General features: G+C 43.1%; 1 protein-coding gene across 9 annotated transcripts in view; it reads right to left on the bottom strand.

Annotated features, from left to right (window-relative positions):
* FRY (FRY microtubule binding protein) overlaps positions 1–15,798 on the bottom strand; it is a 578,021-nt gene that overhangs the window by 30,355 nt on the left and 531,868 nt on the right. For all 9 annotated transcript variants that reach the window (XM_068267046.1, XM_068267044.1, XM_068267045.1 and 6 more), the window contains 3 exons: positions 13,360–13,521; positions 1,383–1,546; positions 334–523 (listed from right to left, as the gene is read on the bottom strand). In XM_068267046.1, coding sequence (XP_068123147.1) covers positions 334–523; positions 1,383–1,546; positions 13,360–13,521 — 516 coding nt within the window. The remainder of the gene's footprint in view (positions 1–333; positions 524–1,382; positions 1,547–13,359; positions 13,522–15,798) is intronic.

Below are 15,798 nucleotides of genomic sequence, written 5' to 3'. Positions count from 1 at the left end.
AAAAAAATTATGATATAATTAATTGGTTGTGAACTTTTGAACCCTTCTCTGTAGAGAAAAAGAAAATACAGTCTCAGACAGTTGAGATAACAAGCTTCAGAAGACAGAACTCTTAGAGAAAGTCGTGGAGCTCAATGGCTCTTTTGCATAGATAACAACAGGAGTTTCTTAACTCTTCCTGTACTGGAAACAATATTAGACTCATGTCTCTGCTCCTAATGTTTTATTTCTCAGCTGTACTACACATACAAATCATTATATCATAATGGAAAATATATAAGGGAATACAATAAATAAGATTTATCAATTTGCAGTGTTCCTTCACACTCTTACCTTGAACAAGGAAGAGAAGACATGAAATGTGTAAACTGCACAGGACCCATCAGAGTCGGACATGAGCTGATTAATATGACTGCGCCATGCTTCCTCCGCATCATCACATGCAGTCGGCTGGAATGCAGCCAAGATGGCCGAGAAAAAGGGTGACGGAGGTGGAGGTGTAATCCTGTCCCCATCTGCAAAGCTGTAACAGAAATAATAGCAATTCACAAAAAGATCGGACATTATACCAGTACTGACCAAATTAGTCCAACAAGCCCTGACCAGCCTACAATCTCATAACTATTATCACTGACAAACATCATATGAAAGGTACAACAGTCATGAAAAGGATCATTTAAACTAATACAAGCTACTATAATTATTTGTACAGTAATATGATCATTCCCACGTTAAAAAAATCTTCTCTGCTGTACAACATTATGGAAATCCTTTAAAAACCTGAAGTGGTGGTTTCACTTTCCAGGGAGCACTGAAAGGGTTAAGCCTCGGTGTTTACAGTATGAGGAGAACCTATCTAGTCTCTTTGATCTGGCTAAAAAAACACAGAACACAGAGCAGTGAATTTCTTCAGCAACTATATGTGGAATAAAGAAAAAAAAAAGTGGCTCTTCAGTTTTGATTTAAATGTGTACAGGGTTGGAGCTGTCTTGATTAAGTTTGGCAAGGCATTCAACATGGTAGGGGTAGCATGAGAGAAAGCTCTGGCTCCAAAGGTTTTTAGTTGGACTTTGGGGGTGGTCAACAGCAATAACACCTGAAAGAATAGATGATCAATCAGATGCTAGTTTTTCTAACTTGCTGCAACTGTGACTGTAATTTGCATGTAGACTGAATTCGGGCCAATTAAATGCACTTAGTGCTGATTTTCAGTCTGTATATAAACTGCAAGTCAATTTGCATCACCTCTGAAAAACATGTGGTTCATGGATCATCTTTATTCCCCAGATTACACTAAACAGATTAGGTTTTGGGCTGAGATTCAGTTTAAGGTACACTAATGTAATATCATGGATTTATAAATTCCCACGTGGTGTACATACTTGGCCAGAGCATACTGCTCCATCATTCGGTCATCCTTCTCCTCCTCCGTCATCTCAAGGCTAAAGCTCTCATTACATTCAAACACAACCGGCATCTCACTCATTGACCCAGACAGGTCATCTTCTTGTACAGTTGCATCATCTTCATCGAGAATGGCATCAGCCTGGAATAGGAGGACACTAGACATCAATAAGGGAAACTTCTTTCAACTTCTGCTACATGCACTCTAAAGGTTTTTTGATTGGATCTATCAATTTCAGAGAGATTCTTTTGAAGTTCCTGAAGTCTGGTAATCTACTCAATAACTTGCAGAAATATTTTATTATGAGTGATGCATCTGTAGGGGAAGCCATCTTATCTGGATATACTAGTACATTATATTGTGTAGCATCAAGCAATAAAAGCCAAGCAGATCAGTAATTTGTTATTACAGTAGAGTTCCAGTTATCCGGAACTCAACTGACCAGAAGTTTCAACCAAGCAGCACAAATTGCCGGCAGTGCTTCCCAGTGGTGAAGGCCAACTTCTTAGGCTGTTTGTAGGCTCTGCTGTGTGTAAACAATAGTTTCCGCAACTCCCCCACGGTTAATATACTTTTAATTACTGTAGTTTAACATTTAAAGGAAACCAGAGATGATGGCCATGGGCTCCATCACTGCTCTTCTTGGCCCCTCTTCCTCTGTGTCCCCCAGTATGTAGCTCAGTCGTGGCCAGTTGTAGTTCACCATGTTCAGCCCAGGTAAGTATAAAAGCTGCTAATTACATCATCTCTGGTACACTTTAATACAGAGTTCACTGTAAGTGTATAGAGTGGGGTATAGTATTGTTTTAGCTAGGCCTACTTTTAACATTGAGTTTCAAGCAACCAGAAAGCACAGGTATCCGGCATCAGCCGATCCCCGTCTAAGCCGGATAATCGAGATGCTACTGTGTTGACTAAAACAATCAAAACACTGGTCTGGGGAAAATGGGAACTATCGCAATACAGACCATCGTATGGCCATCTTTAATACATACAAAGATAAAAACCTTCATACCTTCTTCTTTTGCACAGCAACTCTCCACTCCACTAATTGTTATCCCACCCAAAATTAATATTTTAGGTTTCTTAAGATGACGTAGAGTTAAAAACTCAAATACTGTAATTTCGGTCTCTTAACACAATCCCTGTGCTTGAGGCCTATCTCTGGAGATTTACGCTAGCAATTATCATAGGGTCTCACTGTTTGGTTGGATTCTTCAAATGTTATTTCATATTGTAGATGTAGATGGGGTAGGAACACAATTTTGAAGCACTTAAAGTAGGTGGTAAGACAGACGGGAACTCTGATGGGGGGGATCTCCCCACTGAGGTCACCAATGATATTCTTTCACTCTGACGCACCCCACCATTTCCTAAATTAGCACTTCTGCATGGGCTGATACGATAAAACTCTACGACCTTCAAACTAAAGCCCCAAGTTCGTCAAAAAGCTGACACGTTTCTGATCTTATGACCAATGACGCAACAGGATCAGAAACGTGTCAGTTCTTTGCTGTACTGTCACTAACTGCTGTTCTGTTTTATGGATTACTAAATAAAGCAAGCTGATGTTTATCCAGATGGAAGAAGCACAGACTTTCAGTTTCAGTTCTATTGCAGTGGCTTCCCTTCCAGAAGCCAGCACCCTCCATCTCCACCATACAGCACTCAAATTGAGGGGAGGTGAAGAAGCATTTCTGCTGTTCGATACTTCAAACAACTAACATCATAGTGCAGGAGAGGAGCACTTACCCTTCCTGCTGGCCAGCTTTCAGACACGCTCTGGTAATTCGGGGTTCTGGAGATCGGCGGACCCCAAATTACTTCTCCCTCAGAGTTTCTATGACTCAGAGGGGGAATAGTATTTAATGCATCCGGAAATTTGAGCATCAGGAGGGTATGCAGTCATTTGGCTCACCCTGTGCCCAGCAGGGACACAGGCTTAGTACAGAGCAAAGCAGGGCTGTGTGCAGCAAGCATGGTGGAGGAATAGCAACTGAAGCTCATGCAGACATACTGAGCCAGATTTATCGAAAACAGTGTAAAGTAATCAAGTATTCCACTTTTTCACCTAGTTTGCACTAGATTCTCCTTGCACTGGTTTTGATAATTCTGTAATCTAAAAATGTAAGGGCTTTACCATGCAGGGCCAAGACAAAGTTCTCCAGCACTAGATGCAGAGATTTCAAAGTGCAGGGCTCCCCATCCCGAGTTGCACCCAAACCAGTGAAGGTAGACAGATGTGCGCTCAGTATTATGTAGGTTCCCTTTCCCCTTCAGTCAGGGTCGGACTGGAGTCCCCTCCTTCAATATAAAGTAATGTCCTACTTTGCAGAGGTTGCGACCGCAGAGGTTGCGACCACTTTGGGGCCCTTGGGCCAAAGGGGCCCCCGAAGGGCCCTCCCTCAACTACAGTATTACCTCTCTATTGGTCCTGTGCTCATAATAATCACTTCTATAGATACTTTGAACAGTGGTAATCATTAACAAGCTATTTCCCATCCCTTTCTTGCACCTCTGACACTGTAGTTGCCATTGGCAGGTTTTGGTGCGTCGTATCAATTGTTATGTATAGAGTGCTTGGGGGACCCCATTGTAAAATTTGCATCGAGGCCTACAGCTCCTTAGCTACGCCACTGCTCTCAGCATTAGTGATTACAGCACTGACAAGAGAATTTTTGTGCTGCAGGCAGCAATTGGAGCTCTGTCAGACAAGGAGGGGGGCCCACCAGAGACCTGGAGGCGGGGCCGACCGAGGGAAAAAACTGTACTACTGTGGCCCAGTCCGAACCTGCCTTCAGTCATGTCGCAGGCTTGAAGTATCTCCTCGTGTCCCTCGAATGATGCACATAATGAGAGATGCCAGTAGAGGGAGCCATAGAGAGATGCCTGTGACTTGCTAAAGAGGGATCCTGGCACTGACACACAAGGCGAGTAGAACTTCTGGCAGGTGCCTCCCAACCAGTGGCGTAGCAATAGGGGTTGCAGAGGTAGCAACCGCATAGGACCCCTTGAGTCAGAGGAGGCAGCCTCCGTAGAAGCGCACTAGTGTGAAACGGCCATAAGGCTCTTCAACCCCTGTACCCACCGCACTCCTTCACAGCATTTCCGGTACTTTTCAATATGTATGCTTGTATGCAGCACTTTGACATTTTTTAGAAGACGGAATAAAGCAACTGACAGCAGTGCCGGAGCTTTCCTTCTTTTTTTGTACATAGACTCAATCACTGCTTGAGCACGCTTGGAGCTTGTTTTAACCATCCGGACTCCTGTGACCACACCACCCTCTCCTCCTCCCCGCCCAAGAGGCTTAAAGCTGCAGTGCCAGCATCTCTATCTCTCTCTCCATGACAGTGAAACTCTACAGCACTTGCAATTTGTATCAAATCGCAAATGCACTGCCTGTAGTATCTTCAGAGGGTGCAGGACAGAAATGTACCTAATTATTACTTGTTTGTTTGATTTTCTACTGGTTTGACTTGATTGACAGATGTCTTTTTTTAACCAAACCATGTAACTATTTAACCTCCTTGGCGGTAACCCCGAGCTAGGGTCGGGGCGGAAAACCGCAGCTAAGAGTGGTGATCCTGACCTCTGCTCGGGGTAGCCGCCTGAGGCTGAATGCAGAGCAATGTGCGCAGCGGGAGCGTACATACCTCTCGGGGATCCCGACATCGGGTGGCATTCTTCTTTCTCTCCTCCGGGGCTTTGCTTCCTGCTGGTGAGACCGCCGGCTGTCGTCATGACGACAGCCGGCAATTTCACTTTAGAGTTGCAGCGACACCCGGAGGATGGAGGCATAACTGCAGCGCTGGAGCCAGGGAGGTGAGTGATTGCTGGAACTGCAGATCTCCCTGGCAGCATGATTTTTTCCAGGTTTTAGGGTCTGAAAGGGTGCAAAAAAATTGCACCGCTTTTAAACCCTAAAATCCGGAAAGAATCAGAACCCCAAGGGGGTTAAAGGGGTTCTTTCGCGAAAAAAAAGTAGGCAGTTAAAAAATGTGACAGATGACAGGTTTTGGGCCAGTCCATCTTTTTAAGGGGGATTCTCAGGGCTTTCTTTGTTTTCAACAGCATTTCCTGAACAACAGTTGCAAAATCTAACTGACATAATAGTGTGCAAGTGATTAGGGAGGCCGGCTGGTATCTTGCTATTTTGGCAGTTAAACTGCTGTTCAGGAAATGCTGTTCAAAACAAAGAAAGCCCTGAGAATCCCCCTTAAAAAGATGGACTGGCCCAAAACCTGTCATCTGTCACATTTTTTAACTGCCTACTTTTTTCGCGAAAGAACCCCTTTAAGAAAACAAAGTCCAGCTTGAGAAAGTTGAGGCCAGAATCACTAATTTCATGATGCAAGAGAAAATGGGATAGAACAGTTTTAGTCTACCACTAAAAACATGAATAGACCTGGAGCCCTTGTATTAAATATCTGTTGACTTAAATTCCTGTTGCCCAAATAATTTGATCAACTTCAGGTAGGTCACTTGCTTGGTCCAGAGAGCCCCTTTCTATTTCTCTGTTGTTCTTCTTGTCCCTTTTCTTATCTTTTCAATCACACTATCTTATGTCAAATTTCTCCTCTGTTCCTACCCAAAGGCAAGACAGTTGAAAATCTAAGTGCCCAATGGAGGCCCTGGAGTTTTTTCTACAAAGAAGCCCCATTTGTTTCAGTTCAGAGAGCGAGCGGTCTAAGGTTTCCTTTAGGCTGGTTTTACATTTATTTATTGTGTTGCAATAGGTATGCAATGCCGCTGCTGCACCCCACCGCAACAAATGACAAACATATGACCCTGCGGCAGAGTGTGCTGACAGGGCCATATGCATAGCCCCACCCCCGCTCAGTGATGCCCTGCTAGGCAGGAAATACATCACTGGGATTCTCGTCGGTCCGTGCATGTGTGCGCCGATGACTTCATCGTTCACACATAGTACGTCGCCCATAGACTTCAATTACCCCACGCGCTTCGCGTTAAAGTGGACCCAAATTAAAAATACAAGATTTCAGAAATAAAATCTGTTTTCTAAATTATAATTATAAATAGCAGCCTTTTTTCTGCTGCATGATGACAAATATAAAATATTTTACATTTATTGGAGGAACCCCTCCCTTTCTTTCATATTGCCGGGATTTTTCCGGCAAACTGGTGGAGGAGATAAAAAGCAAAAACAAAACACAGGCTGCTACTGATGATGTCACAGGGGAGGTGATCTCAGCTAGTGTGAGATTTCACATAGACGATGCCCCTGTGGGGGAGGGTAGCTGATGACAAACACACCCATGATCTAAAACCTCCTACTAAGCTCAGAAGTAATGGCTGCCACCTGTATAACCCTAGTTATGAAAAGAGAAGGGTGAAAAGCATACACTGAAATGCTCATAGGATTAAAGGAGTGTTTATTGATCTTTGTATGTGTCAGAGTGGTGCAACTAAATATTTAGAATAAAAAAAAAATGTTTGGTTTGGGTCCGCTTTAAGTGTGGTGCCTGCCATAACGTGCTGTTGCCCTCGCGTTGGATCAGATATTTCCGGCACACCGCAAGGGACCGCAATAAGTGTGAAAGTCTCCATAGACTTTCATTGCTTTTGCGGCCCCTTGCGGCAAAATAGGGTAACGCAACGCAGGTTTACCCTACTAATGTAAAAGGGGCCTGAAACAGGTGAATTGGTCAGCTGGCTAGACAGTGTTCTTTGAACTGAATGAAGTGTTGCATGAGCCGCTTTCACTGTTGTGCACCATAGAGTGCCATTAGATGTCTCATTTACTTACATTAGACATACCATACAGGGCTACATAATCAATATATCACCAGAACTTTACAACAAAGTTTTAGAGTTCTAAGAAAAGGGTGCTTCACAACGTATCAAACAGGGAACAGTCAAAAGAGACATCGGCAAAGCTGCAGCAGAAAGCCACCCACACAACCTACTCCAAGGCAGACGGGGGCGAGTGAGCTGATCCCTCTACTATAAAGGAAGGACCAGTTTAGGCTGATATGCCATTCTGGACGGTGCAGAGTGATGCCATGCATTTCAATGTAGAAAAGGGTTGATTGAGGTGGTTATAAAAAGTTGGCCAGCCATCAGACTTTATAGCACACCTGAGCTGAGAAGGATATGGAGACTGCCAGGTTTACTTCTTTTAAAAAATGCACATTGCCTGGCTGTCCTGCCTTTGCCTCTAATACTTTTAGCCATAGACCCTGAACAAGCATGCAGGATCAAGTGTGTCTGAGTGAAGTCTGACTGGACTAGACTCATTCTTGTTTCCGGTGTGATTCTGACACTACTGTTGCCACGCTGGACGCATCCGAAGTGGAGATGTTATCTTGTGTTTACTTATTTGTATCAAGTGAAGAATGTGATACATTCTCTGACTGTGCAGACTCTCCTGAACACAGACAGACATTAAGAAAGTATTTCTGCTCAAAGAGGAACGGTCGCGAAAATCTCTAAATTTAAAACACATACAAATAAGAAATACAATTTCTCCCAGAGTAAAATAAGCTATAAATTAAGTTTCTCCTGTGTTGCTGTCACTTACAGTAAGTAGTAGAAATCTGACAAAACCGACAGATTTTGGACTAGCCCATCTTCTCATAGGGGAGTTCCCAGGGTTTTCTTTATTTTTAAAAGCTCTTCGTGAATGGCAGTTGCTCTGTCCAACTGCCAAAATAGTGTGCAATGAGTAGGAAGTCTGGCTAGCATCTTTGTATTAATCATTTTCAGGGAATGTCTTTTTAAAGAATAAAGGCCACGCTGAGAATCCCCCATGAAGAGATTGACTTGTCAGTAATGTCAGATTTTTACTACCTACTGTAAGTGACAGCAACATAGGAGAAAAGTAATTTATGGCTCATTTTACTCTGGGAGAAACATACTTCTCATTTGTATGTGTTTTAAATTTTAAGATTTTCACGACAGTTCCTCTTTAAATTAAAAGATGAATAAACCTGTTATGAATACAATGCAAAGTCAGCTCTCAGACCAATAAAAGTGTACTTTGGGAACTTGTAATTTCTAAATGAATAATAATACTTATGCACAAAAGCAAATACCGTATGATAACTGTATGGCATATAAAAAGTAGGAAAACATGTTTTTATTGAATATTATGTCAGGGTTTTGTACCGCTTTAACTAAGTTCCTAGCCTGTGTAACAGAAAAGAATAGTAGAAATAAAACTCCAAATATTTACTGGATTTTTAAGGGGGATGCCTATAAATACACTTTCCATAAGTTGCTACATAATCAAATATACCCCCCCCCCCCCAAAAAAAAACACCTTCCAAAAACTATACTAACTTATGGAACACAATTAAAGACTATTATTATTTACCGCATGCTTACCGCTGAAATACCACACTTTTTACCGCATTTTTGGAAATTTACAGCATGCAGTAAATTAGGTCATAAAATATGCGGTATTTTGTGATATTTTTCAGAAAAATTACAATTCTCATGAAAAATAGGGGGCATCCGTTGGGGGGGAGAGGAGATGGACGCATCCGAACTGGAGATAATGTTATCTCGTGTCCAAGCTGATCATTTTTCTAATACATTTTCCAATCACTTCTTTACAAAATTGATCAGAAAGACGGAAATCAGATCACACCCGTCATAATTAATTGATTCGACCCATCTATATGATGGGAAATTGCATGGTGTGTACCGGGCATAACAGAAATGCGCTGTAAGATTAAGGAATTAATTACTATCCACCTGCCTCCAGTGTCCCCCTCTGTCTGCACTATGCCTCCGGTGTCCCCGTGTGCCTCCAGTGTCCCCCTCAGTCTTCCTGTGTCTCCAATGTCCCTCCCGTGCAATCTCTGTCACCCCTGTACGCCTAGCATCCACCTCAGTCCCCATATGCCTGCCGCCCCTCCCCGATTTATTCCTCCCTGAAAATGTCCCACTAAGCTTAGAAAAGATTTTTGTGCTCTTCTTAAAAGAACCAAGCACCATTTTTTTTAGCACACAGGGCATCTCAATAGCACATTTAATATGCATGCCACCAATGTGTCTCATTAATAAAGAAAAAACTTCAATTTTATCTCTTCTTTTTACATTTAAAGAGTAACTGTCGGGCATAAAATCAATTATTTATTTTTATCTGGTAAACAAGTAATAAGGATGCTAATCAGGCAATCCAAAAGTTAAAATCACTATTACTTTTCTTGTTGATAAATTATTTCCCAGTTTACATGACTTATTTGGTACACAGAAAATTTGGTACACAAAAGAGAAGTTGCAGGGCATGCTGGGTTGTCTTTATTTTGCTTCTCTACTTCCCCTCAGACTTAACTAATGCAGCCTGATTGGCTGAAGCCTCTTTCCATCCTGTTTTCCCCTCCCACACCTCTGTTCCTCTCTGATTGGCCAAAATGTCTCAGGCTGCAACAATGCACTTTCTATAGTGAAGGGCGGGCAAATCAGGCAGAGGAGACTAAGGGCAGATATTACAACACGACTGGCTTCAAAATAGCCACAGTAAATATGGAAACTGTCTAGAATAGGATTCTCTACTTTTCCTTTATAAAATTCACAGGAATCATAACGTGGACAGTGCAATACATATGTTATGCAAGTAGAGCAAGTATTTATCTACTTCTATATTTGTTTTTTTTTCCTGAGATAGTATGGCTGACAGCTCCTCTAAAGAAACCCTGAGCAGTGCCATAAAAATGAATTCTGGACTTACCTGTGGATTCCTCCAGCCCCCCGTAGCCCACGAGGTCTCCTGGCATCCTCTTCTTCCCTTTCCTGGTCCCGTTGGTGGCTCCGGTAATCCGGCGACTTCAACTGAAGGCGCGCACCCTGCGTGTCATCACGCCAGTCGCCATAAGCATCCTGCGTATGGGAGGTTCTCTAAAGACTGAACCGCGCATGCGCAGGACGCTTACAGTGACCAGCAAGAGGATGCCCTGGAGGCGCGCAAGTGCGACTTCAGACGAAGTTGCTGTAATACCAGAGCCACCAGTGGGACCACAGAAGGGGGAAAAAGGATGCCGGGGGAAGTCACAGGCTACAGGGGGCCGGAGGAAGCCCCAGCTAAGTCCAGATTGCATTTTTATGGCACTGCTAGGGATCCCTCTAAAAGTTTCAGGCAGATAAGGACTGATGTAATTATTTTATTGCACACATTAGCAGAGTGCAAACAAAAAGGGTAGATTGTACACGTGCTTCAAAGAGTTTACACAGATGCAATCTTCACACCTTCCCTCTGGAAAAATAATGGGCAGCTAGAAGGGAAGGGGGGGGGGGGGACATGGCAGCTCCTATAGCTTTTAGAAACCAGGGAAAAAATATGATGCTTGGTTCCCTTTAAGCATGCAAGTAATGTCATTGCAATGGGTGAGCACTTTGTATTGGTTGGTTGTTTGTAACTGGAGACGTTGAGAAATTTGTAAACCAGAGACTACCTGTGTAGGCCAGGTGGGTCACTAGATTTCCCCAGATCAGAACAACAATAAAGCAAATTTAAAAATGGTTGGTAAGCTCAGGCAAGTCCTTGAGATCAGAGAAACAGACAGAGAAAAAGAGAATGAAACTCATGGCAAGTGGACAGGATGATACAAGTACAGCTAAGTAGAACTTGGAAAAGGTTAATATAGCGGTGCACAAGATATAATGCCATAGGGTGCCCATTTAATAACTGTACATGCACCCATTCATAGTGGGGTAACATTTAGAGACCTTCCACCCAAGCACAACATGCCTGTATAAAAGCTTGTGAACGGTTAGGAGACAGAGAGCGTTCTGTGTGGTGGCAATGAAGCGAAGTGGCTTTCTTACACAGCATACTTGTGTTTACATCCTGCATTCTGTTGCAATCTGTTCAGTATGTAATACGCTGCAGTCTGCTAAGAGGTCACACACAGGAAAGAAAACATTGATCAACTTTCACCAACCTTGGATAATGAAAGAATCGAGTCTTCAATGCTCCGATCCCTTCAATCAAGCAGCATAGAGCAGGTTTTTGTGACAAGCTAGCAAAAATACTGTGGTCGGGAGTGAATATTCTGACAGCAAGCCAGGGTGGTGCAAATGGATTGAAATGTGTTGGACGCACAATGGGCTCCCACATAGGAAAAGGAATCACGCAGAGGACATGCAGCCCACATCATAAGAAGCATTCTGTGCCTAGTGCCTACTATATGTCGTGTATTTCACAGCCCCACATGCAAACACATCAACATTAATGCAGATCAAAATCAGCAGCTATTAATTCAGCATCAGAAATGTTAGAAAAGAAGAATTCACACACTTAATACAGAATTAGAGCGATGTGTGTCCATATTTCACATGTTTGTGCAAGTAAAAAGATTGCTTTTGATTGGCTGCTACGAGTTTATTGTCTTGTAGCATTGCTTTTGATTGGCTGCTATGAGATTATGGTCTTGTAGCTCTTTGGAGTATTTAAAAATAACTTTAATTATAACCGACATTTCAGGGAAACTATTCCTTTCATTAATGTCTGTCAATATTTTGTAAAGCTACCAATTTTGCCTGAGGCGGGTGAGAATTTGACCAATGATCTTATTGTTATACTCTTAACCTGTTCCTTTCAAATTGAAGTAATACTGCTAACAAGTCTACGTTTCCCAGGAAGAACTTATGATCACTTTAGACAGTTTATGAATCAAAAAATGTTCCTCGAACAGTCGGCGGGGGAAGGGGGAGCAGCAGGAGATAAAAAGCTATCAGGGCAGCAATTCAAACAGGGAACGATCAATCGTTTGCAGAATTGTGCTGCTAATGAACCAACTGATCTCAGCTTCTCACTTTCAGTTCAGTATAAACAGAAAGAGAATGTGGTTGACATGGACAGCACATCAGCGCCCAGCCACAAGCGGTCACTTGTACTTAAAAGCACAGAAACTATAATTTTACAAAGCTGGCAAGTAAGTGTGTATCAAAAGTGCCAAAAGCTCTTATGGATTTCAAAGGTCAGAGAGGAAAAAAGAGCCCAACCTGCCACTTTCTTCCCCATTCTTAAAGACCAGCAATGCATATAGTACAGTAGTACAAATACCACAGATGCTTTTCTTATCTGTAGCAGGAGAGCCATATATTTGTAAATGAGTAACGAATCCATCGTGTCATTTCTGAAAACGACAAACCAATCAGCTTCTCATTTCTTGAGTAAAGACTCCTGCCACCTCCCCCTCAGTGTTTCCACTGGCTGCTCAGCTGATCATGTGACTCTCCTCAGAGCTGAAGCAGTCAGCAGGTGGAGATTGTCATACAATATAAGTGTATGTTTTTATTACTGTGTGAAAATCTCTTTAGTAATAAAAACACGGATCAATATGGACATCCATTTTTTGTACAAACTTCTGATCTCTGTACTTACTAACAGAAGTAATGTATATGGCTAGCAGTACACACAAATTCTAAGGTAACGAGCGATCTTTAGGTTACCATAGCCTCAATCATACTTTTATATTTTAGGAGTACATAATAAAAACTGTATTTATGCTATCAATATTTACAAAATGGTAAAGTACATATCTTAGGAATACACATTTAGGGATTTTAAATGGGAACCCTAAATCTACCCTGGTAAAGTATTAATCTGATACCTGCTGGATAGAAATATATACACTATATTTACAAGCCCCTAGAACATCACCAGACTCCCACTAGGGGGGTCTTCTGTCTACTAAAGGTGAGCTTTTCAAGTCTTAGCATGAAATTCATGTGAAATACAGACTACACACTCCCAAGCAAAGGGTCATCTCAGACCAAGAGGTTAGTAGGATCATCATTAAAACCCTTTGCTGTGAAAAGAGGACAGTGCAGCGTCCTGGACCCCTCCTGCCATTTAGAGCTTAATACTAGTCATTCGATCTACATATTAATCTCTTGCTAGGCTGTCATTGGGGTCACAGGATAATCAAAGGAAAGAAGCATTGATTGGCAAAATCTGATTTCTACCAAAACTCCATCACCTTCGATTCCTCAGATAAGAGTGGATTAGTGATTTCAGGCAAAGACGCATCAAAACTAGAGGTTCTTGTGTTAAGGGAATGGGGGTCAGCAGAGGTTGTGTCGCAGGAGGTAGAGGGAGACTCCATGTGAATGGTCTCTTCAGAAGGAGACAGGCTTATGATCTGCAACAGAAAAAAAAACAAAACGCACAGGACAAATTGTTAGAGCCAATAATACACACGTTATATTTTGTCCAAACGTCATTACAAATAAAATCACCCTAAGTATCCATAGGTGTTAAAAGGTCACATCCCTAGAGTGACGTGTGTGGAACAATACAGAGAAAATCGTCCTGCTGATCTCCAAAATAGTAAATACCTTCTGTTTTAAGAAGGCAAACTTCTGTTTTGCATAGCATTTTAGAAAGGAGGCTTTTTGACCTTTTTCAGCCCCTTACACACTTAGGAGTTCTGGTTCACCATGAGCTTGCTGGGCAATCTGTAACTCTGGGCGTTTCATGTCCTTCCCCAGAGAGCCATATTAATTCATGCCATGCACTGATGAGGCTCAACCAATACGAAACAGTCTATATGCATGTTGGATTATTGTGGCTCTGTTCAATTGACAAGCTGACACTTCATTGCATTCCAGTAGTTCTGGAAGTGTCTTTATCTTTTGGGGACAACAAAGGGATTATTTGCATATTCAGCAGTGGTGCATTGTGGGACACCTCAGAGATCCCTCCACCCTGAATAATACAGTATCTTCTGTTTTAAGAAATCAAACTTCAGTTTGCATAGCATTTTCATAAGGAGGCTTTTTGGTCTTTTAACCCCTTACACATGCCTAGAAGCTTTTGCTAGGCAATATGTATCATTACAACTAAAGCAGCAAAAAGCAGCCAGTACAGTAACTGGAGGAGGGCTCCCATGTGGCTGCTCAGTTCCAGGAAGCCTGGTGAAACTAACCTCTGCATACCCTATTGCCATGCCGCTGTGGCTCACCTTTTGATAGTTCAGGTCAAAAGGGTCACAAGGAGCAGGCTGGATTCCAATTTGCCCTATTCACCTGGGATTGACGAATGGTGGGAAGCTGGAGTTCATGAAGGACAACCATGTAAAGGACTTTATGGACAGATCAGCTCCAATTTTAAAGTTTGAGCTTTAGTTGCACCTAGTGGTAGCTACCAGCTAAAGTGTGTGTGTGTGTGTACGATGGTTGGCTGGTGGGGCCCATTTGGGTGATCACAATTGATGTTTGTATGCAAATAGATAAGACCCCTTGTTTACTTAACAGACTTAAGGCTCGTACACACGCTTGATTTTATGGAATGACGGGTCCGTCAGACCCTCCCGCTGGGCGGGCGTTCCAGCGACAGTCCAGCGTGTGTACAGTCTGACAGGCAGACTGATCAGGCTGTTTCTGAACCATCTGCTGCGTGGATCGTTCAGAAACAGCCTTATCAGTCTGCAGACAGACTGTACACACGCTCTACTATCGCTGGAACGCCCGCCCAGCGGGAGGGTCTGACGGACCCGTCGTTCCATAAAATCAAGCGTGTGTACGAGCCTTTAACCACCTGGGCGGTATGGACGAGCTCAGCTCGTCCATCACCGCCGGAGGCTGCCGCTCAGGCCCTGCTGGGCCGATTTGCGCCAAATAAAGAGCAGCACACGCAGCCGGCACTTTGCCAGCCGCGTGTGCTGCCCGATCGCCGCCGCTCTGCGGCGATTCGCCGCGAGCAGCGGCGAAAGAGGGTCCCCCCAGCCGCCTGAGCCCTGCGCAGCCGGAACAAAAAGTTCCGGCCAGCGCTAAGGGCTGGATCGGAGGCGTCTGACGTCAGGACGTCGGCTGACGTCCATGACGTCACTCCGCTCGTTGCTATGGCGACGGTGTAAGCAAAACAAGGAAGGCCGCTCATTGCGGCCTTCCTTGTTTATTCTGGGCGCCGGAGGCGATCGGAAGAACGCCTCCGGAGCGCCCTCTAGTGGGCTTTCATGCAGCCAACTTTCAGTTGGCTGCATGAAATAGTTTTTTTTTAATTTAAAAAAAACCCTCCCGCAGCCTCCCTGGCGATCTTATCAGAACGCCAGGGTGGTTAAGCTGACATGGAGGCCTCAGCTCACTAAGCTTTATCAAACACTTTATCAAACGTTTGATAATTTACCTCATGAGTAAAATCTAATTTTGGATTCACTAAGGTGTTCTAGATTTATTGAACATTTTATCAATAAAACATTCGATAAACGTATAACACCTTAGTGAATTAAAAATTAGATTTTACTCATGAGGTAAATTATCAAACGTTCGATAAAGTGTTTGATACAGCTTAGTGAATTGAGGCAGGAGAGTTTTTTTTTTACAGACCCCCATCCTGTTCAGTCTATGGTGCTGGAGCTTGGAAATAGTGAACCATATGTTACTGAGCTGTGGGGGGCATTCAGGGGGGCACACTGATT

This window comes from Hyperolius riggenbachi, chromosome 2, assembly GCF_040937935.1.
Source record: "Hyperolius riggenbachi isolate aHypRig1 chromosome 2, aHypRig1.pri, whole genome shotgun sequence".
In the NCBI taxonomy this organism is placed as follows: Eukaryota; Metazoa; Chordata; class Amphibia; order Anura; family Hyperoliidae; genus Hyperolius; species Hyperolius riggenbachi.
The sequence above is the reverse complement of the archived record's forward strand: the minus strand, read 5'-3'. Positions and strand labels throughout refer to the sequence as shown.